Source organism: Sphaerodactylus townsendi, linkage group LG05, assembly GCF_021028975.2.
Source record: "Sphaerodactylus townsendi isolate TG3544 linkage group LG05, MPM_Stown_v2.3, whole genome shotgun sequence".
Lineage (NCBI taxonomy): Eukaryota > Metazoa > Chordata > Lepidosauria > Squamata > Sphaerodactylidae > Sphaerodactylus > Sphaerodactylus townsendi.
The window spans coordinates 45,353,004-45,379,223 of NC_059429.1; the positions used below are offsets into that span (position 1 = coordinate 45,353,004).

Genomic DNA, 26,220 nt, shown 5'->3' on the forward strand with positions numbered 1-26,220 from the left:
CTATGAACTACCAGCAAGATGGAGTTGGCAAGTCAGATTTATCTAGACAGGACTTGTAAAATCTTTGCTGGAAAAACCAATGATGATCATCATAAGGGGATGACAGGCAAAATCTCCTTACAACTGGGATAATGGAAAAAAGAAAAAAATGGCAAGATGGGGAGGGGGAACAGACAGACACCCCAACCCATACACAGTCGGCAAAATACTAATACAAGACAACATAAACTCCAATGGCAGTATTTGAGCACATTATCTCACTCTGACCAGCAACTGTATTAGCAACCCATGTACCGTAATCACATATTTGTTCAGAGCACAAAAATCAGTTTGTATTTACTATATCCTCCTATTTTGTCTGAATCTATCTCTAGTTCTACAATGACCACCATTCTGTCTCCCAGATGTTTGGACCACTGACCTTAACTAACAAAGAGAAAAAGCAGCAATTCCTCTTCCAGGTCTAGAAAAATAAACTTGGCCTTCTCACAGTGTGTCAGGTAGTCTCAGCGACCAGAAGTGCTATTGTGCCTTTTCATATAATGAAAGTAAGAAATAGTTTACAGCTCAAGCTGTACAACTTTTAGTATTCCTTTCACAGACACCCTGAACGGCATGCAACATTTATACAAACTTTTCTTAGCATGATTGTAACTGCTGCGCTGGCAGCTTCATCAGCATTTCACAATACTTCAGGCACCCCTTGCTTTGGCAGAGCTCTAAACTTGACCATAAGCAAGTGAGAAACGGTTCTTCCCGAACTACCAGGCAATTTCCATCAAGACTCCTTTCCTGCTGCAGCTCCGCATACCAATTCAGAAGGCTGAGGAGCAACTTTTCAGAAGCTGCAACCAAGATATGGAAGACAAAAGCTTTGTTCTGCTTTCAGAACTTCTTTCGAAGTTCAATGGAGTCAATATATTCACAATAATCCATTTAAAAAACAAGATGCTATTTCATTATACGAGTAGCAGTACTATACCCAGAACACAAACACCAAACTGTAACACAACGTAAATGACTATTAACAGTGGTACTTGTATACAGAAATCTCTACACTGATTACTACTGTGATTCTGCCCTGACCTGGATGGCCCAGGCTAGCCTGATCTCATCATATCTCTAAAATTACACAGGTTATTATTTGGATGGGAGACCTAATGGCAAACCACCTCTGTTAGTCTCTCACTGTGAAAACCCTACTGGGTTGCTGTAAGTTGGCTGCAAATTTAGTGGCACTTTATTCACACACTGTTTTGCCACACTATCTCTTTTGCTTTCTAAATACGCCTTAAATATAGGTTCCAACAGTTGAAGGGACTAAAAAGCAGTATCATAATGTTGTACTGGGCTGTTATATTCAAGTGGCCTACACCAATAAGATGGCATGACAGGATGGGTTGATGCTATGTTACCACAAAACAGAGATGATACAAAACTGAACATTTTCAGTCTAGGCAAAGTGTTCCTTGCTATATCTCCACACATCTGAGCTATTCTGTTCCTAGTTGAGGTCTACTTCATTTTCCTCACAATCATCAGTAAGCGCCCTAAGAGGAAAACAAGATATATCTCCGCAAAGTAGCAGCAATTTCCATTAGGTTTCATTGGAGATGCAGCTTTATTTATTACTCACATTATTATTACTCACATTACAGTGGACCTCTCATTTCCTGCCCTTCTGTGCAAAGGACTGTGCAACAGGATTAAGTTTCCTTTCCCTGAAAAATCACTAGGTACTGAGAGATAATCCAGGCATCTCTTTCATGATCTTCCAAAGGAGGAAGAGCTACTATTCTAAGATATAGCAAGGAGTAGGTGGGCTAGAATGAGGATGCACTTGCCTACATGCCATTTGGATCACTAACACACCATATAACTGGTTGCATGATGAACAAGATTACAATGACACAACACAGCAAGAGGAATTTCTGTTACTTGCCTCCCTTGTGTTAATGCAATGGAACAACTAAGCATATTTTCCATGATCTGTGAACACAAATAAATTTATTTCCATGTTACCCTGAAACATCTTAAAACACCAAACTACAGAAGTAATAAAGTTGTGAATGAACAGATCGTCTGAAGTTCCCAATGTTGCTTTCCTACATATTAGAAAATAGAGATGCTCTCTACAAACTGACAGATTATCAGACTTACCGTGAAGATGTCTTCTCTTTCAGTGGGGTGAAGTCATCTGAGCTAGTTAGGTCATGCCCCCCAACTGCTCAGGCACAGCTGTGCAACTTTTTTGTTGCCTTCTTGGACTGTAAGGGGCTGCCCCTCTTCAGGCATATAACAGCACTGTTCCACTATAGGTTAAATAATTCTGCACCCATCACTTCAGTCTTCTAGGGTGGGAAAGGGATGACTTCGGCCCACTGAAGAGAAGACATCTTCATGGTAAGTCCAATTGGTAATTCTTCTTGAGTGAGGCTTTGTCATCCTAGCAAGTTATATACCTAAGCTGCATCTGGGAGGGAAAGATTACTATAAAGCTCAGCTCACCTTAATCATCTTGAAACATCACCTTTGTAGGACCCTCCTTTCAAAGGCTGCATTGGCAGAACCTGATGGTCAAGCCTGTAATGCCATACAACCATGGAAAACAAGAACCAGGGTCTGACTCTGAATATTTCAATCATTTGCTCTGGGGGCAAATGCCACTGATATAGCCACTGCCTGAATTCAGTGGGCTGGGATGCAGCCCGATGTCTGCAAGCCTTGGCTCTCAAAGGCCCTCTGGATGCACAGTTTAGCCCATGTCACAATGGAGGACTTTCACCCATGGTTTCTGCTTCCATACAGAATGAGGAGTCACAGTTCTTTTATCGTGGAAAGGTCTCCCAACTAAAAATCATCTGTGCAGACGTTGTCGCTATGAGAAATGCCACCTTTCAACTTAAATAATGCATTTCCACTTTCCCCAAGGGCTCAAAGGTTGAAGGGGCAGCCTTCATCTCAGCTATGTTCGGGTATTCTATCTATCTCAATGCTACTTTCCACTTTCATTTTAAATTCTCAATCAGTGGAGCTCTCTTAGTAGCGACCTGACTGAACTGCAGGGCTATCAGGTCAGCCCCCCCAGTTCAGTAGAGCAGCAAAAAAATGCATAACCCTGCCTGAACAGTGGAGGTGTGACCTAATCAGTTAAGATGATCAAACTCCACTGAAGGAGAAATGAGCATCTACAGAGAGAAGTAGAAGAATTCTAAAATAGCTGTTACTTAGACACAAGGTAAAACATCTGCGAATCATGCTTTCAGAAAATGAAACATTACAAGATTAATTGTTAAGGATGGCCTAAATACAATAGGTTAGATCAAAAACTATTTTCCACCATTCCAAGAACCTTGAAGTTAGGGGAAAGATTTCTATTTATTGCTCCCTACTGCAGACTTCTACAATGTACCTAATGCTGTTAACAGGGTTCCTGATCCATGGGGAAAGAATTAGACAATTGGGACAAAGCAGTCAAATTCCATTCTTCAAGGGGAACGCCATCCATAGTACTTCAAATCTCACAAGAAAACCCAAAAAATGTAAACGTGAGATACTGTACCTGCAACATCTTCAGGTTCTGTTACAACAATATGTGCATTTAATTCCTGTAATTTACGATGTAATTCTTCTAGTTTCTTATTTGATTTTTTCAAAATGTCATCCACGTACGCCAAATTTTTTTTATCTGTTGTGACCTTCCTAAGATTTTCTGCTCCTTCCTTGATTTTAAGTTCTTTCCTTATTTCCCGTTTGATTTGGTCCTTTACTTCATCCAACTTCTGCTGTACCATTATGTCTGTATAGTCCAATTTTTGTCCAATGCTCACGCTGTCAGAGACAAGGATATTTCTCACATCCACCTATGGTAAGGGGAGGGGGAAAAAAACAGTAAAAAAATTAAGTGAGATTTTGCCCGAACTGAAACTAATACTCACTGTGAGGTCTCTTTAACACTAACAAGCAACAGATTTAAGTCAGTGACACTTTTGCTATGCCTATTTTTAAAACAGTGAGAGATTTAAGTTTCACAGGATTTGCCACACACGCAGACTTTGCTGTGATATGCCTGGATAATAATAGCCCACAATGATAGCTAACTTGGCTAAAAAGTGGGCCTAGATGATACGTTAAACACATATTTGTTAGCGACATTTCTGCAGATCAACTGATATGTATCATTCAATTCACTGAGGCCCCTTCCGCACATGCAGAATAATGCACTTTCAATCCACTTTCACAATTGTTTGCAAGTGGATTCTGCTATTCCTCACAGTAAAATCCAGCTGCAAAGTGCTTTGAAAAGTGGATTGAAAGTGTATTATTCTGCATGTGCAGAAGGAACCTCAACTTGAATTTAGACCAGAATACACAATCAGGGATATTTAAAACTCTGACCCAGATGACGGTCTAACATTATCAATTCCTGTTTACACTGAGGAATTGCAAGTCATTTCAGCCAAAATACTTCAGTCAAAATGTGCACACTTTACCTTACCATCATGGGATCTGCACACATTCCAGTCCCCCTGCTGTTGTTATCTAAAAACAACAGTTATTCCAGAATGACAAATATGTCCCTGATTTTCTCCCCGGTAAAGCTGGGCTTAGGGCAGTTTACAATATTTAAAAGTACCATACAAATTAAGTATTCAGATTTAAAATAAAAGTAACATGAAAATGCTGTACAATAATCATACAATTCTAGATTGGCGCAATCTCAAAGGTGATCTCTCAGGAAGACGGTTCAGTTCATTGTCTACCATAAAGCAGAATGGCGTATGCTGCCTAGAACAGGGAGGAGGGAGAAAGCAGGGCGGAAAGGGAACTGGGGAGGGGAGGCTAGGCACAGATATTAGCTGTTGCTGTCCTGAATCATACACCTGGCAGAATGTCTCTTGCAGGCTCTAATGGTTTTTATATTAAACACTTCATTTCTAAAGTTTTAAATATCAGAATGGACAAAACAGGTAAAAATGAACAGAAAGTTACTTTACTCATATAAAACTAATGCTACAAATGCTTGAGAAGCAATCCGTAAAAACATATCCAAACAGAATGGCACTACCAAATTTCCAGAAGCCATTCAAAGAATAGACATATGTACAAAGTTGAGGATAATGAAAAAGGGCCCACAAATTGTGGCTGGGCTTAGTAGTCAGCTGCATTTTGTCCAAGGCAGGTAAAGTCCAATCCTATCATAGTATCACACTTAACAATATAATAAGATCTTCTACTTTCTATATGATTAAAAGTAAAACAATTTTTCAGACTTAAGGAATTAACTATGCTATATTCAATCTTACATAAATCAATGAAACAAAATTAAACAAATTTTAATCCCTTTAAAAAAAATTTTTGTCAGCAAATAGATATTTTTATAACTAGTTCAACAGCTTTTTATATATATGTAGTTAATTAAATTTCTTCCATAATTTTTTCCAACTGCCTGTGCAGTTTTGGGCCTTGTTTTAAACAGTATACATTTGCTGAAAAGGGAACAGATCAATCCTTAATTTAAACTACTGTCCAAAATAATGTCTTACAGAAGGAGGAGGACCAAGTCCCCTGAGTGAATTGAGGACTTGGCTCCCCAGTCCTCTCCAACATGGTTCCCTGGACAGACTGGCATCAGTAAAAAGGTGGAAGAGATGTTGTGCTGCAAACACCTTGCCTCAAGATGTCCACCACTTCAAGCTGATGCGAACGGACGGTGTAAGCGTCACCAGTTGATCCTGTTTCCAAACAATTTGCAGGGCCTGGTGTCGAAGGAAAGCCTGCAGAGGTCTGACATGACCCCTCCCCCACTGGATCAGGTCCATGGAGGAAACAGTAACCCTAGGAGGCTTGCTAGCTGGAGCAGAGACGGGGACCTCTGAGCTAGAACTCGAAGGGTGGATTCCTGAATCTTTGAGATCTTGTGGTTGGGCACGAAGAGGGTGCAGTAGACTGTATCTATGATGGCGCCCAGGTGCTCCATTCTCTGGGAAGGGATCATAACGCTCTTCTCATTGATGACGAAACCATGGGACAACAACACCCTCCGTACCTTTGAGACATCCTGGGACGCCTGAATCGCTGATCTCAACCTGATGTGGATGTCGTCGAGGTACAGGTGGATATGCCCCCCGTGACTTCTGAGAAGAGCTATTGGAGCAATGAGAACCTTGGTGAAGATCTGAGGGGTGGTCGCCAGCCCGAAGGGAAGGGCCACAAACTGGAAGTGGGATTGCCCCAGGGCAAAGTGGAGGAACCGGTGATGAGCCGGGTTGATGGGGACATGCAGGTAAGCCTCTGCCAAGTCAAAAGATATTAGAAATTTCCCTTGTTGTATCACCGAGACCACAGACCTGAGAGCTTCCATGTGGAAGCGAAACCTCTGCAGATGATGGCTGATGTGTCTCAGGTTGAGTATCACTCTGTCCCCATTCTTCTTTGGTAAAGAAGTGGGAGTAAACTCCCTTGAATCGCTGGTCCCTCAGCACCGGCGTCACAGCATGGATGGAGAGGAGATGGTTCACCGCTGTCAACAGATTGGCCATCTTCTCCAGCTTGGAGCTGAATGGGGATGGAACAAAAAGATCCCTGGGCATAAGTCCACATGTGGTCCTGTCCTGTCCTGTCCAGCGGTGCTGGAAGTGCAGGAACTGACCGCCCACAGATGGTCCGGCCAGTCATGATCTGTTGTCTGACTGGGCTTGAAGGATCTGGTGGGCCCACCTTGTCCCCGGGAGTCTGCACGCCCGCGAAAGGAGTTTTGTGGTTGCAAGGTCATCTTCCTTGAATCACGGTTGGCCTGAAAGGAGGACCAAAAGGCACTAAAGGCCGGCTTGGTGAAGAAGTGTGGTTTGTCCGAACAAAAAGAACGGGGCATGGTGCGCTTCTTGCCCTTGGTCTCGACTAAGATTTGCTCTAGCTAAGAACCGAACAAGATGCCTGCCTGAATGTCAAAGCTGGACACTACATTCTTTGATTGAATGTCAGCCTGCCAAGGTTTGAGCCAAAGTAGGCTCCGGGCTACCGTAGTTGCTGCCATGGTACGGGAAGAAGTGAGAAAAGGTGTCTAAGGAGGCATCGGCTAAAAAGGAGACCGCTGTGAGGACTCGCTTGGTGCCCTCTCTAAGGCCCTGATCCTCAGGGGGAATACATGCTAACAATCTTTGGAGCCAAATAATGGTGGCCCTAGCAATTGTAGTAGACAGGGCAAGAATCTTAGCGACCAGGGGATCCTTGAGGTTACCCTCCCCGTCCCTATAAACCAGTCGGCCAGAGTGTAGGGCTGCGATGGGGCCGTCTACCAGAGGGGTTTCTGTCATGCTAATGAGGTGATCCGGAACTACATACAATTTCTTGAACACTGAAGGAAAGCCCTTGTTGGTGGCTGGCCTAATCCATTTCTTTTTAAATTTACACTCAAAAGATTCTGGCAAGGGGCAAAATCTTGACCGTTCATCCTCCAAGGGGAAAATGGACAGAAGTCCCCTAGGACAACCCATAATAGGTTTGGCTGGCACCTTAGCATTAGGGTCCTCTGCCTCCTCTAAATTGCGCAGATCCAGAGCTGAAATGGTCTTATCCAACAATAAAGGCAACTCCTCAATCTTAGACAATCTAAGGGAACGCTCTGGTACTCTGCAGAGACCCCTTCAGCCTCATAGAAATGGTCGGAGTCCAGGTCAACCTCCTCCTCACTAAGATCGCTCAGATCAGACTCATAGGAAACAAGGTGATGGTGCCTGCGTTCCCTGGCAGTCCTGGGAAACATGGATCTGGAGCGGGATCTGGACATGTAGGCAGGTACTGTAGGGACTGGCAAGCAATATCTTCCCACCTCCTCTCTTACGGAGGATTTCATTAAAGCCACAAGCTGGGAAGGAGAAAAATCTGCCCAGGTGGAGGGCAGGGCACCCACCAATGGAGATTCCCCCTCCCCTCTCTTTGCCTGACCAGGGCTGCAGGGCCATCCTCTGCTGCTGGGGCCGCCTGAAGGAGACTGCAAACTGCTGAAGAGCCTCCACTGGAGGGCCTGGGAGTTGTGGCTGGGGCACTGTGCAGCCGAAGCATCTCTCCAGTGCGGAAAGGGATATCGTGGTCGTGGCTGCGGTGCTCCCTCAGCTCCCTGTTGCAGCGGCCCGGCCCAGGCTCTGTGGAGGCCGTGCGCCATCCCTCTCGGCATCAGCTGGGGAAGCAGATCACTGGCGAGCTCCACGGCTGCCGCGGATCCGATCAGAGCACTCTTCCCTCCCAGCCAGCTGGCTGTGCAGGGGACAGCAGGCACCTCGGCATGCCGATCTGGTGTTCTTGGCAGCCAAACGGATGAATCCCACCCGCCGAGGAGAAAATGGCGCCGAGGTCATGGCTCTGCCAGGCTGAAGAACTTTTGGTTAGAAAATCAGACAAGTGACTGGAGAGACGGCAAGGGAGGGAAACAGCTGTGTGAACTGAAGCATTATATATAATTATGTTGAACAAACTCTGCTAGGCACTTCTAGCCACTTCTGGCTTGATTCAACAAGATCTATAATCACTAATATTATAACTTTCTCCCAAAAGTGGATGGCTCACAGATAGAAAATGTTACATTAAAGCCTAGCAACGAGGTCTGTTGTTCTTCTGTCTCCACACATGGAAGATTTACTGAATCTTACAGTATTTCCTGAAATATGAAATATGTAAAAATGCTTGAACCACCACCTTTATTGTGTCCCTCCCCCAGATACTGGCAATATGAAATCACTAAATTTTTCAATCTAAAAAACAATACCCTTTTAGATGATTTTGAGAAAGTGAAAGTTTACAATAATAAAACTAATTATTATTTCTAATAAACTAATTAATAATTATTTCTAATAAAACTATCACAATTTGTATTCCTTCTGAAACTCAGAAATTCACCAGCTTTCAATTCTTTACACCCTGAAAATGTCTCCAGTTTGGACTATACCATCAAGTCAAAGAATGCACATGCACTTGAACGTATGGAGAGGTCTTACCAAATCAAACCACTGACCCAGTACAACCAGTACTGTCACACTGACAGCAGTTCTCCAGGGTCTCAGGTAGACATCTTTCATACCACCTACAATGTGATAGAGCCCGCCCCCCCCCCCCACTACTAAGTACGGATATCTAATATCTGGAGTATATTTTTTTAGGTATTTGAAGTATACTTTGCTGAAATAACATCCAAAGAACTCGGGGAAAGGGGGTGGGTTGATACTGCTCAGTCAGCCACAGCAGCTGCAAGTTGAGGAAATACTGAAAGACAAGGGGAGAGGGAACAGACCTTCCAGGTTCAATTCTAAACACAGCTTGAGGCATGCCCCTCCCCAAAAGCTTAATAATTCCAAAGTGGCCACAGTGAGACAAAATTTTTATTATAAAATAAGGTTAATGACTATTACTACATCTTCCTATTTGGTATCATGCAGATCTAATTCATCAGCTGGAAGATCTTAGTACACAGATTGAGAAACTTTTTGGAAGGAAGAATTTACATCTGTGGTATAGCTAGTTCAACAGGTTTGCAAGGGAAAAAAGTGTGGATGATCCTGACCAATATTTATGCTACTATGGATACCACATACAAAATCTAGTAATACAGCCATTTAGGTGCCTTAATGGCAGGACTGCAAAGGTGGCAAGCAACATGTAGCAGCGGAAGACAAAACAGTGGCCAATACTTGTGAACTGCCCCGCAGACAGCTTTCTAATGGACTTCTTTGAGGACTCTTTTTTTTGTAACATGAATGCCCTATGCTTGACCTGAAATTACTTCCATTGCTGTTAGCTTCCCTGTGAAATCATCAAAAAATGTTTAATAGGGACTGGTTCATATTTAACAGAACGCGTGAAGAATGTACACCTGCAAAGCTCACAGCACGCACCAGAGATGCAGAGTGGAAAGTTTTCCAGCGCTTAATTTTTTAATGGAAAATTTTCCATTTCTAAACAGTGTTTCATAAAATTAAGAACATGAAATATTAGACAAGCTTTGCAATGTCAAGGTTGTAATTAATGTTTTCCAAGTGGTTTTCCCTAGAAGCTTTGTATCGATTTGTAAACAAGAAGTTGGAAGGTGAGACTCAAACCATGAATACAGGCAATATATTTTGTTAAGAGACATAAGAAGCCTTTATTGGCATAAACAAATTAATAAAGTACAAACCATAAAATACAAAAGGAGCTAAAAACACAAGTTGCTTCAGCTGTAAAAACTCTAACAGACACAGAACCTCAAATAAGCAATATTATGATGTTACAAACCATTTAATAAATTAATGTCCATTCAGAGATATATCTATAATATTTAATAAGAAATTGGCTACATTTGCACAAATGGTAGGATCAGGGTTACCTAAGATTAGAGAACTCTTAAGAGTATCAATGAATTGGTTACATGCAATATAAATAAAGAATGAAGTTACAAATTTACCTGATTATTTTTGTAGATCAAATCAAAATAATTAAAGGCATAATTCTTATTTATATGACTCCAATCACATTATAGAAGGGATATTGTAATTACCAGCCTAATATGGAAAGGACAAGTAATTCAGGTAAGGTGCCCAGTGACCTCCACAGACAAGAGCTAAATTCTATTTAAGTAGATGAATGGAAAACCACGTCCCCAACATATCACACCCAGGCCTTTTAGCATGCTAAAACTCGCGTGTAAACAGTTGTTAGCGACTTAGTTTCCCCCACCCCTTATGTAAGGTAAGTACATGCTATATTGTCTTTAAATTTTTACAAGTATTACTCCAATCAGTTTCACATAAAGCTACAAATTTGTCTGAATTCAGTACTTAAACCAACACTCAACCTGTTTATTTTCCCTAATAATATGCTTGTAAGTCATGCACTCTAAGCCTAACCAATCTCAAAGACTGTTGTGAGGATTCAGTAAAGGAAAGGAGAATATTGCAAGTCATTGGCTCCTCATTTGATTAAAATCAGGTGGGATATAAATGAAATAAAATTAACATGAGAAATCAAATCATGGTATATTTACAGCATCCACAATTGTTCTGGAAAGCTTTCCAATTCTAATTGTAAACAGCATAGAAGTTTCTGAGATCCTTTCCCCCTAGCTGGAAAAACACAACCAATAATTCTTTTAAACTGATTTAAAAAACAACAACAACAACAAAAACAGAGCATATCCTAACAGTTCAATCCCATGTTGAAAAAAATAATTCCAATTTCCAGGTGCTGGCATGATGCATTTCACTATTGTTAGTTGTAATATTTCACACCATGACTCAGAATTAAATTTGACAAACATGATAAGCTCTGTGTTATCTCTGACATCTCTGATCACTGTGGTCAAAAGAAACACATTATTAAATGGCCAAACCTGCTAAACAAGAATCTGTTTTCCAGGCTGCATATGTATTGGTATTTTAAAACCACAGTGACATTTAGTATTTTTGCAGAGAGAAAAAAATCAACTTACATGCAAAATGAAAATCAACTTACATGCAAAATGTTTTCTAAATCAAGCAGAAGAGGATCTACTATTTTATAAGTGATTTTGATGAAACCTTATGACTTTTTAAAACTCTTCTGTATTTGAGGCAGCTAACAACAATAATTTTAACACAGCACTGTTTAATATTTTAAAAGTGTCAGACTAACAACTTCTTTATTGACCAACAACTTACCATACCAAAACATCAACTTTTTTATATAAAGTTTTTCTTTACATGATATGTTGGTTTATCACGATGTTTATATGTTGATTTTAACCAAAATATGAACTAAGGAGCCAACTGTGTAATGACTGTATTAGTAAAGGTAATGTGGGACATTCTATTGCCATGTCATCAGCTCAAGGGACAAAGTTCATCATGGCAGAAACTTGCAGGTATCTATAGGGTGAGGGTGGTGACTCAGTAAAAACAAATCACCAAAAAACTCTTGAAGGGGTGTGTGTGTCTCCACTGCTGCTTCTCAAGTCCATGTGGACTTGCGAGAAGCCTCTGGGGAAAACTGACACTTTTCAGGTTCAAAACCTGAAAAATTTCAGTACAAGGCAAATAAAACTGATGCGTATCAGATTTATCAAGCGGACTTGGGTGCCAGTGGTGGAGCTGACAGAGCTTCTACTAAATGGTGAAGTCTAGCATTCAGTTAAAACTCTGCCCTCCCCTCGCTGCCTTTTCCCCAGTCCACATGGAGAGGGGTAAAAAACTCAAATGGACTCAGGAAAAAAAAATCTTGCTGGAGGAGGGAATAAAATTTTTCAGGTTCAAGTTTTTAAAACTCAAAGAAATTCTGTCAAAGCCAAATAAAACTGATTAGAATTGACTTTATTCAGCTTTAGACTGATGACATCTAGATTAAATCAAGCCTGAACCCTTCCTAGAAACTAAAATTACTAAACTGAGGCTATTGCACTTTGGTCATATTATGGTCATATTTCCAGAGACAAGTCACTGGAAAAGACAATAATGCCAGGAAAAACTGAAGGCAGCAAGAAAAGAGGAAGACTCAGAATGAGATGGTTTGACTCTACAAAGAAAGTCACAGCACTCAGTTTGCAAGACCAAAGAAAAACTCAACAATAAGACATTTTGGAGGTGATTAATGTATAGGGTTGCCGTAAGTCTGAATAACTTGATGGAATTTAATACAAACGATTGCTGATGGAGTATATACCCAGTCCTCTTTCAAAATCTACTGAAATAGATTCCCTACTGGTTCTCCTTCAAAGCCTTTTCCTTTGAATTTAAAGGAGGGCATGCCTCTAGCTACCATCTGTCACTACATACCCTTCAAGTCACTGTATCACACTGCAGTGACAGAAGGGCATGCTGTCTGTTTTAAGGCATGAATTACTTCCTAGTTGTTCCTTTATCTCTGTGAAACATGCTTCATGAAGCTCACTAAGAGCCTCTAATGTTATCACGCTTACAACATCACCACAACAGGCATCAATGGCATAGACTTGAAATACATATACCTTTTGAGCCATGACAGCTGGTTTCCATGTAAGTGCAATAGTAGAGAACTCTACCCTCTTAAAAACACCTCAAAAATGTTCTTTCGAGACTGTAATCTCAAAAGGATAAATGCTGTACCCTGTTCCACACAAAGACCTAAGTAAAATTGTAACTTCCTCCACCATTTCCTCCTGCCCCCCCCTCCACATCCTCCATGGCTCCCACTTGTCACAGCCTGGTCCAGATTAGATGATGAGTGGAGCACATGGAGGGGGAAGCAGCAGAAAATGGCGGATGAAGTTACAATTTTACTTAAGTCTTTATGTGGAACAGGGTATATCTATATTCTTGAGTAGCATTGTTTTGTATTCCTAGAGAGAGAACAATTACTTCATTCAGGTTTTTCCAAGTTGATTACATATTTGTAACACAACACCACAAGAGAAGTTAGTGTAACAGAAAGAACAGTTAAGCTCTCCTTGAGTTTCATAAAACTACAACATATATGGGATTTAAAGGCTGCAATCAATTATGTTCCTCAGACCACATTAACTGATGCCTAAAAGGCAAGAATTAAGTTTGATGTCAATAATCATCGCCTATTAGTGCTGATTAAGTCAAACATTTTTTTAAAAGTCAAATGACTACTCTAAGCTGAGATCTAAAAATAGTTCACATAAAAAGATATATTGAGAGTTATAACAGCAAAAGAAATTGAAATAACCCTTCCCAAAAACTCTGAGATGGCAGCAGTGAATTTGGAACAAAGAAATAACTTTAACAATAGATGTGCTTGAATTGGTGAATAATTTTTTTTCCCTAGGGAACATCTGAGAATTGACAGAGATATTATTTTGTTTATTTATTTAGAAAATATAGAGGCTCCCTTCCTAGACATCCATTTCTTTTCAGTCCCAAAATCTGTTTCTGGGTCGATTATGTGTATCATTTTAAAATTCAAAGGCCTTTATGGCCTTAAATGGCTTGGGGCCAGGGTCCTTGAAGGACTACCTCCTCCCATACAGTCCAACTCACCAGCTGAGATCTTTCTTCCAAGCTGTGCTCACAGTGTTCCTGCCTCCAAAAGTGAGGCTAGGGTGGTAATGAGCGGAGATAGAGCTTGTTCAGGGATGAGACCTCACCCTTGCAGCTCACTCAGCCCCTACCATATCCGCTTTCAGGTGCCAGCTCCCTCCTCCTAATTTTTTTACCCAGGCTTTTAATTAAGGGGCTTGTTCTTTTAAAATAGCTTTTACTATTTGCTTCCAGCTTGAGAACAGTTTTATGAGATTATTTTAAAACTGTTTTATGCTCGTGTTGGTTTTTTAATGCTGAGGTTTTAATTGGTAATAACTGTTATTATTTCTGGATTTTCTGTGTTTTACTTTGTAAACTCAAGTAGGTTCTCTGTACCTCAAGTAGGTTCTCTGGAAAGGCAGTAAAGAATTTTTCTAAATAAATAAAATTAATGGATTCTGTGATTTTAATCTTTTTTCACTTTTGCAAACCACCTTCAACTATTTGTGTAACAGAATATAAATGTTTAAAGTAAATAAATAGTGACAATTAGCCACCATAAAATTCAAAGACAAGGTTTACCCTATGCCTCTCAAATTTCCAACCAGCTTGATGTGTGTTTCCTGCAATTGCGCATTTATACCTATATTTTTGCATTGTATTTATGTACTAGAATCTTAAACCACTATTTCTGACGTAACTATTACTTGCAAATGTTAAGTACATTGTTTATAATTGATGTGGCAGATCATATTCTGTTATTACTGGAACCACTTTAAGTCAGACTGTCTGCCAATTAATATGTTATTCCAAAATGATAAAATAAAAATGATTTTTTAAAAATTAACTAAGCCACAAATATTATTTTTACTAAAATCTCTTCAAATAAAAATCTTAAAATGACACTTAGTCCTATTTTAACGGTCATTTTACATTTCATTTTAATTCCAAAGACCACATTATACAAGATCCTAAAAGGAGCTTTTGGCTTCCACCTGTGGTACAATTCTCCCAGTGATAGAACAGTATTGATGGATTTCTCCAATAAGAGTTTCAAGAATACACATTAAATACTAATGTTAAAATGTTCCCTATTAATGCTCATTTAAATCTGTGTATTTAAAATAGCTCAGCAACTACTCCCAATGTAAAACATAATACAAAAAATGAACACTGATCAGATCATAATATAGTAAAAGAACTAAATTTGACTTGGCAATTTTTGAAATTCCAAATTAGAAGACAGAATTACCATCTTAGGGCTAAAATTCAGAGTACCAAACAAACAAACTTGCTATCAAAGAAAACATGTCTCCATTAAAGGAGATTATAGAGCTCTAAATGGGCAGCAGTTCAAGAATGCTACAGCAGTAGTCAAGCATGCTTGATTTACACTACTCTTACTTTTCCAGGGCTGCTTCTAACTTTAGAACATATCAATAGCCAGCGCAAGTTTGAAAATATCACTTAATTTAGCATTGTCACAAAGTAAAATTAGTTGCATAAGCAGCTAAACATGTCTGCATTATCTGTAACCTTAAACTTTTCAAAAATGTGCCTTATGTTCATTTTAGTTGGTTAATATTCCAGCATCAAATAAATGTAGGGATACATGATAACCCTCAGAACTACTTCTTTTTTCCTTCTCAATTAAGTTAAATTTATTTCCAGATCATTAACCTTTTATTTTTCAAATGGTAAAAAGCATTTCTATTTTTCACACTGTGACTGTACGTTAGGCCAGTCATTTCATACCCACCTTTACAGTAGTGACAGAAGTGGCCCACTTTTATTCTTCATTTCCTATTTAATACCATTTGTCCAGGATTACTATCTGGAACCTAATTCAAAATACTGCTTCTTAAATGATCTGGGATCAGTTTATCTTATTTAAAAACATTTAAACTACAAATTACATTCTCTCTCATATGAACTTATATACACAATGAGTTCATTTGAGGTCTTCTTCATGTCTTCTCCACCCAGTCTGAAATCCCCACTCCAGAGCCTTTTCTCTAATAATACCTGGGTTATAGGACTGCCCAAGGCAAGACCACCTTTTCTCATCATGGCTAACTGTATTAATTACAATTCATTTTCCACTTACTTCCACCCCAGTACCCAAGATAAGGTACATGGGTTCCCAGGAAGTTTTCCATCCAGAAATGACCAGGCCCCAGACTCACTGAGTTTCAACAAGATGGTGGCATCCTGTGCTTTCCAATCACACCCTTGGCCCCAGAAGAAAACTTAACCATTTTTCTCAGCACAAAACTAAGATTTTCGGGTGGTGGTGTTGGACAGTGATTTGGAACTGATTATGTAACCTGGAAGTGTGTTTTCAATTTGCTAGTTGTGTTTGGTTTCACAAATTAGTAGTGTTTTTGCCATTTAAACATCACATCCTTGAGCAACAACGCAGAAAAAAAAAGAGTGATGACCAAGTTGGGTCCCAGCCACTCAATAAAGAACAAGTGCCAACCACAAACAACACTGAACTCAATTAGGGATAGTGCTGAGGATATGAAGAAGCCACTTCCTATTGTCCACTTAAGGGAAGCCAGCTTCCCTGTTTATCAGCTGCTTGTGCTAGATTATGTTGAGTGTCCATCTGTGTATTCCCTCCATGCCACAATACTCCCTGGAGAAAGATTTCACTGTTGCACAGTAGACTGCCCAAAGCCATACATTAGAAGGGCATCAGGTACATTTGGTGGGTAAGATCCCAAAGCAGAGACCATACAGTTTGCATAGCTATATTTTTCTAATATATAACCTTTGAATAAAACTCTTTAAGATCTCTACCGCAATAGCTCAACTTTGCTGAAACCAACATCATGTTTTAAAAGCCAAGTAAATATTCTGATGTGCTCCCTACATAGCCTGAGGAGAGCTCCAGATGAAACAATTTTAGATTTACGGCTGCAAGATCTTAAGAGCAAGCCTAACCAATAGCATCATTATGCAATTCCTGTTTACTCCAGTTAACTATGGAATAGTGCATTAACTAAGTTTTTCTTACTTAGGACAGAAATTTTAGTATCAAAGAATCAAAGAGGTAACACACCGTATTGAAATATCAGTTCCAACAAAGTTTTCATTTTGTTTAAAATATTATGCAGCTGGCAAAGGTAATTCCTGTTCTGACTGGAAATGTCATATTAAGCTTATACCAGTCATTGTATTTGTATGTGTAACCAGGCATCAAGGCTGGTTTGCCAACTCCAGCTAGTTAGAGGTCAAGGCCCAGTTTTTCTAGCTTCTGATGACTTCTCTGAGCACTTCCTTCAATTAGGGAGGAACCATGGAAGTATCCTCCCTAACATCAATGAAACTGGCTTTTTATGCTTACTATGCATGCTCACTACCCATGACCCAAAAACTCCAAACCTTACCCTTCTTGCTATCTCAGACTTGTTTGGCAATTGCTCAGGAGACTAGGCTAACATTCTTCCACTGCTGTACCACAGATGTGCACGCTCCCTTCTACTCAGCTGCCAGGGTAGACTCATATGCATATATACGTTATCAGACAGGGCAAGAAAAGGTCACATTATAGAAATAAAACCAGCCAGACTGTTCCGATATTCACTTTCTGGTAACAGCCTACATATGGTGGGGTAGACCTTGGGAATGTACTTGCTACCATGCCTGGGAAGTCATATGAGATCTGGAGACCTAAACCCATATACTCTTTCCCTGCCCCCGCCCCCAAAGCTGGTAAGCCAATCCAGGGGTCCTATAACCTTACATATACATCTAGACATGAGCTGATGCAGAGACTATGGCTTCTAGCAGGGCCCACTATTACTGCTCTCCCATTTATGCCATCACCCTCTCTCAAACTTTCCCACCATCCATGATGCTGGCCACACACAGAGCACACTGCCACCATGACATGGGCATAAGCATGGTGCCTGCAGGTGGCAGCATGAGTGATGCAAGTGAGAAAACTGGTTGGGAAAAATGCATGGGCAGGTAATAGGGAAGAGGCATACTGGTGGGAAGCCATTAAAGTGGGTCACGAACAGGGGGAATGGTGGTAGGCAGACAACGTGAACCCAGGTATTCTCACTGGGGCCCTAGGCACTCTCGGTGTTGCCCGAATTAGTCTGCTCCCTTTTAGTTTGGGGAATTAGCAGGGAACAAAATTGCAATGCAAGAGGTCGGGCATGGATCTTATACCAATTTATCCAGATCCCCTTAGAAATCCACACCAAACCAGAATTTAAGGAGAAGGTTTACAATTTTATTAAGGATTAAAAATAATGAAAATACACAAGCAAGCTGCAAACACATGCACACAGAGTTTCAAGGGAAATTGAGGGCATTGAGGGGAGGGCGATATTTAGTATTCCCAAAGTGAAGAGGTCCAAGGAGAATAAAAGTCAGCACTGCTCATGGGCACAAGAAAAAATCCAGATACAAACGGCCGGGGTGGGGGGTCAGCTGGTACAAAAAGGTAACCCTCTAGCAATGTTAAGAGGGGCTACCTTACAAAAAGAAAGCAGAGCTCTCTTCCCAGGCACGAACAATGATATGGAAAAAAGCTTGATTGGGTAACCTTGGAGAGCCCAACTTATGATTAGGTTTGGGCTGCACTGATGATATTGGAACCAGGAGCATTCTAAGAATGAGCCTGGAAAGCTAATCAAAGCAACTCTGGCAGGTTGATGGTTCTTTGACAGTTAGACGGGAAGTTTAAAATCAAATTAATGCTTGGGAAAGAGGGTTCAGGGTGAACTAGCTGGAATCAGGGTGTGAGGCATTTGCATGTTCTTTGTGAGGTTGAGGACAGGTATGTCTAGTCAAGGCTGTGCTGTTGTTATCCAGATCCAAGTTGCACAGCCTTCAGCGAAGGCAATGTCTACTGCTATACATACTTGATTGAGAGGGCCCAAGCCTTCCACAGGAAGTAGCAAGATTCTAGTTCCTGCCTCCCTGAGAAAGGGCTGGGAAATCACCCATCCAAGATGCCCACAGTCACCTCCAGGAGAAAGCATGTTTAGGAAAACCCCTCTTACCCTGTTTCCTCGAACATAAGACATCCCCTGAGAATAAGACGTAGTAGAGGTTTTGCTGAAGTCTAAATATAAAACATCCCCCGAAAGTAAGACATAGCAAAGTTTTTGTTTGGAAGCATGCCCGTCGAACAGAACACCAGAGCATGCAGCTGTAGAGCAAAAAAATAAGACATCCCCTGAAAATAAGACATAGCGCATCTTTGGGAGCAAAAATTAATATAAGACACTGTCTTATTTTCGGGGAAACACGATAGTATCAAAGTTCAAGATGGCATCCATCTTAGTCTGTCTATGATTCCAAGATATGACTGCTATGAACGTGCCTGCCAACATCAGTCTGCCCCCTCACACATCTGAAACCATTAATTAGTATTAACTAACTACTTAAAGGACCTTACCTCTGAAATTATTTTGACCACTGCAAATACCTGAGCTATTATACTAACAAAAACTCAAGTATTCAGAATTTTATCCTTCTAGTCCGAAGTTACTACAAATAAGCAATCCCCTGGACTCCAGAATTCAGTGTTAGTGGATCTGGGGGCAGATTTACTGTAGTGGGGTGGCAGTAGTCAAGTATAATTCACACACCTTGCATTCTTAATGAGGAAATATGCACTGTTAATTTAAGATTATTTAAAAGAATCTCAAAGACTCATTCCTAACTGCTTCTTACACAAAAGCAAGCAGATACCATTCATGAGTAGAAAGCTCTAACTCAGCCTTTGCTGCTGTTCATAGTGGGGAAGATGGGAGGTTATAGACCATAGTAGTGTATAGGGTGTTTTGGATCATGATTCTGCTATGGAACTGATGGGAATCAAAGGTATTTGGAAGATTGCGTTTCAGTCCCAGTTTCCTTTCTCAGCATTAAGAGGGCAGCATGAATACTATTTTATTATAGGACCTGATGCCAAGCCAACACTTTTTCTTGGTGGCTGAAAGAAGCAAGCTCCAGTAATCAAAAGAAGTAGCACCTGCAGAAGATTAGGTCTGTTCCATGCATTCTCTTGAAAGACACTGAATCATCTTTAAGATACCCACCTTACCTATTCATTCAATGGATCAGTGCATTTGATTTCATCATTTCCATCAAGTTATTCCTGTTAAATTAATAACATTTGCACCACCAGCATGACACACACACATACACACATATGTGGTCATTATTTTTGCAATGCTGTACTGGGAAAAGCTCCATCAGTGTTTCCAATATTCACTACTGCCAAAGTAAAAAACTGAAATAAAGTTAAAGCCACAGCATCATATCTTGTCTATTGACAAGGTGTGATGCTGTGGCTTTAACTTTCTTTCATGTCAATGAATGTGGTCAGTAAATACACAAGAGGGAGAATTTTTGGCAGGTGACAATAAGGCATCTAAGTTAAACTATCAATTGTAGGAAAGGATGAACTGGGATAAAAGGAAAGAACTCAGAGTCATTGGTTTACATGTGATACCAAATAAGATTTGATAAGGTCCTCCATGAACAGTGTAGTAAGAACAGTAGTTGTTGAACAAGAACAAAACTCTGAAGAATTTCAATGGAGAAGAAAGCTAAGGAGAACTTCCCCCAATGAAAATGCTGAATAACTGGTCTAACAGGTGGGAAGAGAACCAAGACTCAAAAACATGTAGATGGAATCAAGGAGGAAAGGATGGTCATCCAGTAAGTAAAATTACTAATTTTACTGACAACATTTAAGTGATATGCTTACAAAATACAAAGAAAAGCATATTTTGGTAACTTCAGTTCCCTACTGATCCTGTGCCATGAGATGAAGAGTAATAAGATAATATAATGTTATCAAAAATCTTGTGTAAATTAAAAAAAAACACCTCACATAGGAAGGACCAGTTTGCCTAGAGTTTAAACGTATTCTGAAACAATAACAAACAATATCCAATTGGTCGAAAGATCTGAAAAAGGTGCATTGCCATTTAAAACCATAGCCCAAAAAATCATGAAAATAATTTCACCAATAGCCGCTCTACATTTTAGAACAAATATTTCTATATCAAAATCAACACCATTACAAATAATTTTTGGAAAAATACAATATATATAAAAAAAGATGCAGCAACAGTTTGAGACATTACTAATCTGTGATTTTGTGCCACATGAATGGAAACAAAAGGCACAATATTATTTGACATGAAAAGCAATTTTTAAAAAGCCATTCTCAAAGGCTGTTTTTGCACCGGCAGAAAACAGCGCCCTAGGGGATGGTAAAAACTCTGTCCCTGGGGTGCTGTTTGCACAGCTGGCGCTGCTATATTGCAGCAGCACCACGCCAACCCTCCCAAAATGGTGGGAAACTGCTGCTTTTGAAACTTGCTTCCTTTGTGCCAGCACGGTGCATGGGTGTGTCCCTCCAGCCGTCCAGAGCTGTGCAGGGAGGAGAGGTAAGGTGAACAGGACGAACCCAAGGCGGCTCCGTGCGGAGCTGCTTCTGCAGTTTGCTGCCGTTTCGGGGCCACCCGAACAAGACCATGCGAGTGGTCCCGAGTCTCGACCGGCATTAATTATGCCAGTGGAGAGCTGCTTCTGTCACCGTGCAGAAATGGCCAAAGTGTGCGTGATCCAGAATGCCATTGAAAAGCTAACTCTTTTCAAACCTCTATTTCAGGGGTCCCCAAACTATGGCCCGGGGGCCAAATGTGGCCCCCTGAAGGCATTTATCTGGCCCGCCAGGCATGGTGGCGATGGCTCCATTCATGTGCAGTGGGGGCTCGAGGGAGAGGAGGAACCGGTCCCAACGGCTGTTGATTGCAGTTACATGATGGCACCCACAAATCTCCATGAATTTTCTGACCCAGAGTTGGAAACCTTACATGTGGCAATGCCTGCTCCGCCCTTCCCTCTCAGCTACTCCATGTAAGTTGCTCTCAGGCTTTCTGTTCTGGCTCCTCACTTCCCATTGGAGTAGTATCAGCCAGGCTGGTTTAATCACTCGCTGGCTGCTAGGGAGGAAAGAACCCAGGAAGATACCTGATCCTGGGTTAGATGGAATGTTTCATTGGGAAAGTTCTGCTTTTTTTTTACAGGGGAAGGTATTCCACAGCCTCCCCAACAATATTTGGAGCCCACCCTATACTTGACATACTTTGGTCACTGTTCTAAAAATAGACCATGACAGAAAGGCTGAAAGGTGAAATCAAACATTTTACAATCATTTGTGCATAGGAATTTGTTCATAGTTTTTTTTAGTCCGGCCCTCCAACAGTCTGAGGGACAGTGAACTGGCCCCCTGTTTAAAAAGTTTGGGGACCCCTGCTCTATTTTATCTCTCTGTAACTTCTCATTTTTTTACTTCATTAATGTCCCTCTTCCTTTCCAACAGGAGTCAAAGTGACTTACAACATTCTCTCCATTATCCTCACAACAACTATGTCAGTTAAGCTAGACTGAGCACATACGACTGGCCCAAAATCATGCACTGAGCTTCTATGGCAGAGTAGGGATTTGAACCTGGGTCTCCCAAATCTTAGTCCAACACTCTAGCATTTGCCTCTTGAGCTGAAAAAAGGAAGCTATTTCCAGTTTTGCTATGCACATAGAAAGACAAAGATTCATTCTACAATCTGCTCATTTTTGCCCAGCAAAACAAATTAAGGAAACAAAAAAAGTTCTTTCCTGCAAATTTTAAACACTGCCCACTATTATCAAACATGCAGAGTGTCATGACAGATGTGTTCAACATGATTGTGAGTTCAGCATAAATATATAATAGTGAATGTTATATCGAATTTACAGATACACTTTCTACAATCCTTAACATAATGAATGCAGACATGACACTCAGCAAGTGTATGTAGACAGTCATGCTGACAAAATGCTGGTACAATACAAGCCTACCTATACATGTAGCTGTAGAAGTGAAGAGAAAAGCCCAAATAACAGGATATGAGGAGGCTGTCTACTCTAGGAGCCAGTCTCCAAACTATGGTTTAGGAAACCATATACTTCATGAACACCTGCCTTGCTGCTCACAAGGATCAACATGTCCTGCTCCTGATAAAATGTACTTACAGTAGCAAAAGCTCTAAACAATAGAGTCTTACACACTGTAAGACACCCAATTCAAAAGAAGACTTAAAAAAAGCATCAACAGCTCAGGAATCACTCGTAGAATATTCTACAGGATTACTGCTCTATTTCTGGAAAAGCTATGTCAAATTATAATAGTACTGATTTTTTTTTGAGAGCTTGGGTTAATGTAAATGGTTTTATATTCTACTCTTGCCTTCTTTGTTTTTATCCCTTCTCTTTCTGCTTTCATATTTTGGAAACAGAAGATGTGTGAAATATGCAATATGCTTCATTTTGTAACACCATGTGTTGTAGTAAGAAAACTGGCATAGAATTCTCACACTAAACATATTGACATTTTCCAGAGAAAAACAAAAAGAGAAGGGCACAACTATAAAGAAAAGACACCAAGTATATTGGGGAGTGCTTACCTGGACATAATCTTGTGTAAGATTTAGGCATTTTAAATCTCAGAAAAAATATAAATTGAATATATCATCAAGGCTACTATAAGCTACTGTTACTATATTAATAAAACCTCACAATGCTTTGAAATAGATCTGACAGCAAGACATAATTTCTCTACACTGCATATAGCCCTGATTAAACTTGAGTTCTCAGGCTATGCTTTCCCCTCAAGTCACTTTCCCATTATACAGTATACTTAAGTGGGAACAACACTTGACATCTACCCTTTGTACATCCAATATGATAGTCACAAATATATGGTTACGCTTAGTGCTTATTATGTTACACAAGAATATTATATACGCACAGGAAATTGATGTACTCCAACCCGTGTACTTAGCTTTTCATTTCCCACTTGCATGTGGGAAATGTTTCAAAATAGGTGCATCTTTATTATGACATATAACATCAGGTACAATTTGAAGCATTAATCATAGTGTTACTGCAAGACTATGGTCATGTTTAACTCTGACAGTTTTGTAAAAATCAAGTTTCTCAAACCAGGGATTTGTTTTCAAAGAAACAAAAAGGCTACCACATTTTTGAATGAAGTGTCACTTATTAGTTTTTGATACATGCCACTGATTTATGGACCTCAGAAGCAGGATCGCTTGAAAGGGGCAAGTATTCTCACAAACGTTTATCCCAGCCCTCCAATGCAAAACCTGTACTTTAAGTCTTTTTGTGGCAGAAAAAATGTTTTGCTATCCTGTATTCCATGCTCAAAAAAAAAAAAAAGATTGGCAAAGATTAACTTTGGAGGAAATAAAGACAGAAGATTCCAAGTGGCTAGCAAATCAATCTTAACCGAATGGGCACATCTAAATCCACTGATTGTAATGGATTTAAGCATACCTAAATTCTGGACAGAATCGGGCTGTAAAAGAACTTGTGAACAAACTCACATGTAGAAGGAAAGCTACTCTGCCCGGTATTTTTTTTTCCTTTCCACAAGCAACTAACACTACTTTGACCTGTATACCAAGATAAATAAATAAGGTTCCAAGGAGGCAAGAGCCATTCTTGGGTGATCAGTTAACTCGCAAGCACAGATTCTCACAATTAACATCACAAGGATTTCCTTCGCATCACAGATTTCTGTTCTACTTCCAGTTGAAAAAACTCGGAAAGCAGGATGTGGAGCCCACCCCCTTCCCAGACAAATTAATCGGGGGAGGGGGAAGAGAAGCTTAATCTGGACAGTGGGGGGAGAGCCAGCCAGGCGAGGAAGGGGGCCTGGAAGGGGAGGCCCCACCTCCTCTGCAAGGAGACCTGACAAGAGGATGAGGGCGGGAGGAAGGAAACAGCTAACACTTTATGTATTTATTTACCTGCTGCAGGTCTGAAAGGAAAATCTCTCTCTCCGCAGCGTTGGACGCCATTGCTGTTGGGTCTGGACCTCGCACCTGGGCGCTGCTCTCGCCGCCGCCACTGGGGAGGGGGGTCCGGGGCGAAGGGAGGGGTCTCTCGCTCTCTCTCCTCGGCGGCGGCGGCGGCGACCCCCTCCGCTCTCGTTCACATGAGGGAGAGGGGGGTGTCCCGCCACGCTCGCTGCCGTCCGCGCCTCCTCCCGCTCCCCTCTTCAACCGTCAGTCCCTCCACCCCGCCACCTTCCGTGGGCCCCGCCTCCTTCGCCACCGCTCCTTGTCGCACTCTTTGGCTGTCACCCTGTCGTAAAAGCAGGCCTGCTTTGCGGCTCGATGGGCACGTGACATGGGAAGGGAGGCAGCGGGGGCCGGAGGGATTCGGAGGTCGGGTGTTTCTCTTTTCGGGAGCGCGGGTGGGTGGCCTCTTACAGGCCTAACCAGGGGTTGGCGAGGGAGCCTGGAGTTGCACAATTCAACAGAAATCAAGTGCCACTTTGGAGGCGGAGGAAATTAATTCTAGCCTGAGCGTTCATGAGTCATCAAGTGATCTCTGACTCACAAAAACTTATTCTGGGATAAATTATGGGAGTCTTTAGGGTTCCACTCTATTTAATTAAGAGGTTTTAAAGGCTAACTTTTAATTCCTATGTACGCTTTTGTGCTGGTAGTGACCACTTGTCACCCAGTAGTGACTACTTGGCATCCAGGCTACGAAAGCTCATGGGGGAATAACGAGTCTTTGAGGGGTCACCCAGACCTTATTATTGCAGCCGTCACAGGATTATCGTTAAGAATGCATAGCTGGAGAAAAGATTAAATGTGCTGTCCTTTCCCCGTAAGCAGGAAGGAAGGCTTTGCGACAGCTGAATGGAGTCTCTGTGTCCACTCACAGTGTTTCTCTGAATATCGCAGGTTGGGGAAGGTATTCATAGTGCTGAGCTTTCTTGATGCATAAATAATCAAGAGACCTGTGCAACTTTAGGGTCTTTGCTTGGATGCTCTCATGCAAAAAAAATGGTGGAATGTATCATTGAAGGTGAGACGACATTTTTCAAAGTTTTCCTATGCTAGTATTTATTTACCTGCTGCAGGTCTGAAAGGAAAATCTCTCTCCCGTAAATGGACATCTAGCACAACATGGGAAAGTCAAAAAGTTTCTTTGGTATATCCTTTATTTATGTGCGGAATGTTAGCATGGGGGAGCATAAAATGTGCTCATAACATTTTCAGAATATCTTTTTTCCTCCTGCATACTTAGACCAGGCCTGAAAAGAGTCCTGTGGCATTTTAAAATGACTCTTTAAGGTGCCTCCGGGCTTCTGTTTATTTTTGCTACAACAGACATAGCTACATTGCTAGAAGCA

At 40.9% G+C, this 26,220-nt stretch overlaps 1 protein-coding gene across 3 annotated transcripts in view; it reads right to left on the reverse strand.

Annotated features, from left to right (window-relative positions):
* The window catches only part of PKN2 (protein kinase N2), a 73,149-nt gene extending 48,032 nt beyond the window's left edge, over positions 1 to 25,117 (reverse strand). For 2 of the 3 annotated variants that reach the window (XM_048496634.1, XM_048496633.1), the window contains exons 1-2: positions 24,821 to 25,117; positions 3,563 to 3,863 (exon numbers count right to left, since the gene is read on the reverse strand). In XM_048496634.1, coding sequence (XP_048352591.1) covers positions 3,563 to 3,863; positions 24,821 to 24,871 — 352 coding nt within the window. In that variant the 5' untranslated portion in view covers positions 24,872 to 25,117. Of the gene's footprint in view, positions 1 to 1,942; positions 1,990 to 3,562; positions 3,864 to 24,820 lie in introns of those variants that run through there. The other variant, XM_048496635.1, reaches the window with a different exon arrangement.
* Positions 25,118 to 26,220: the final 1,103 nt, after the last annotated feature.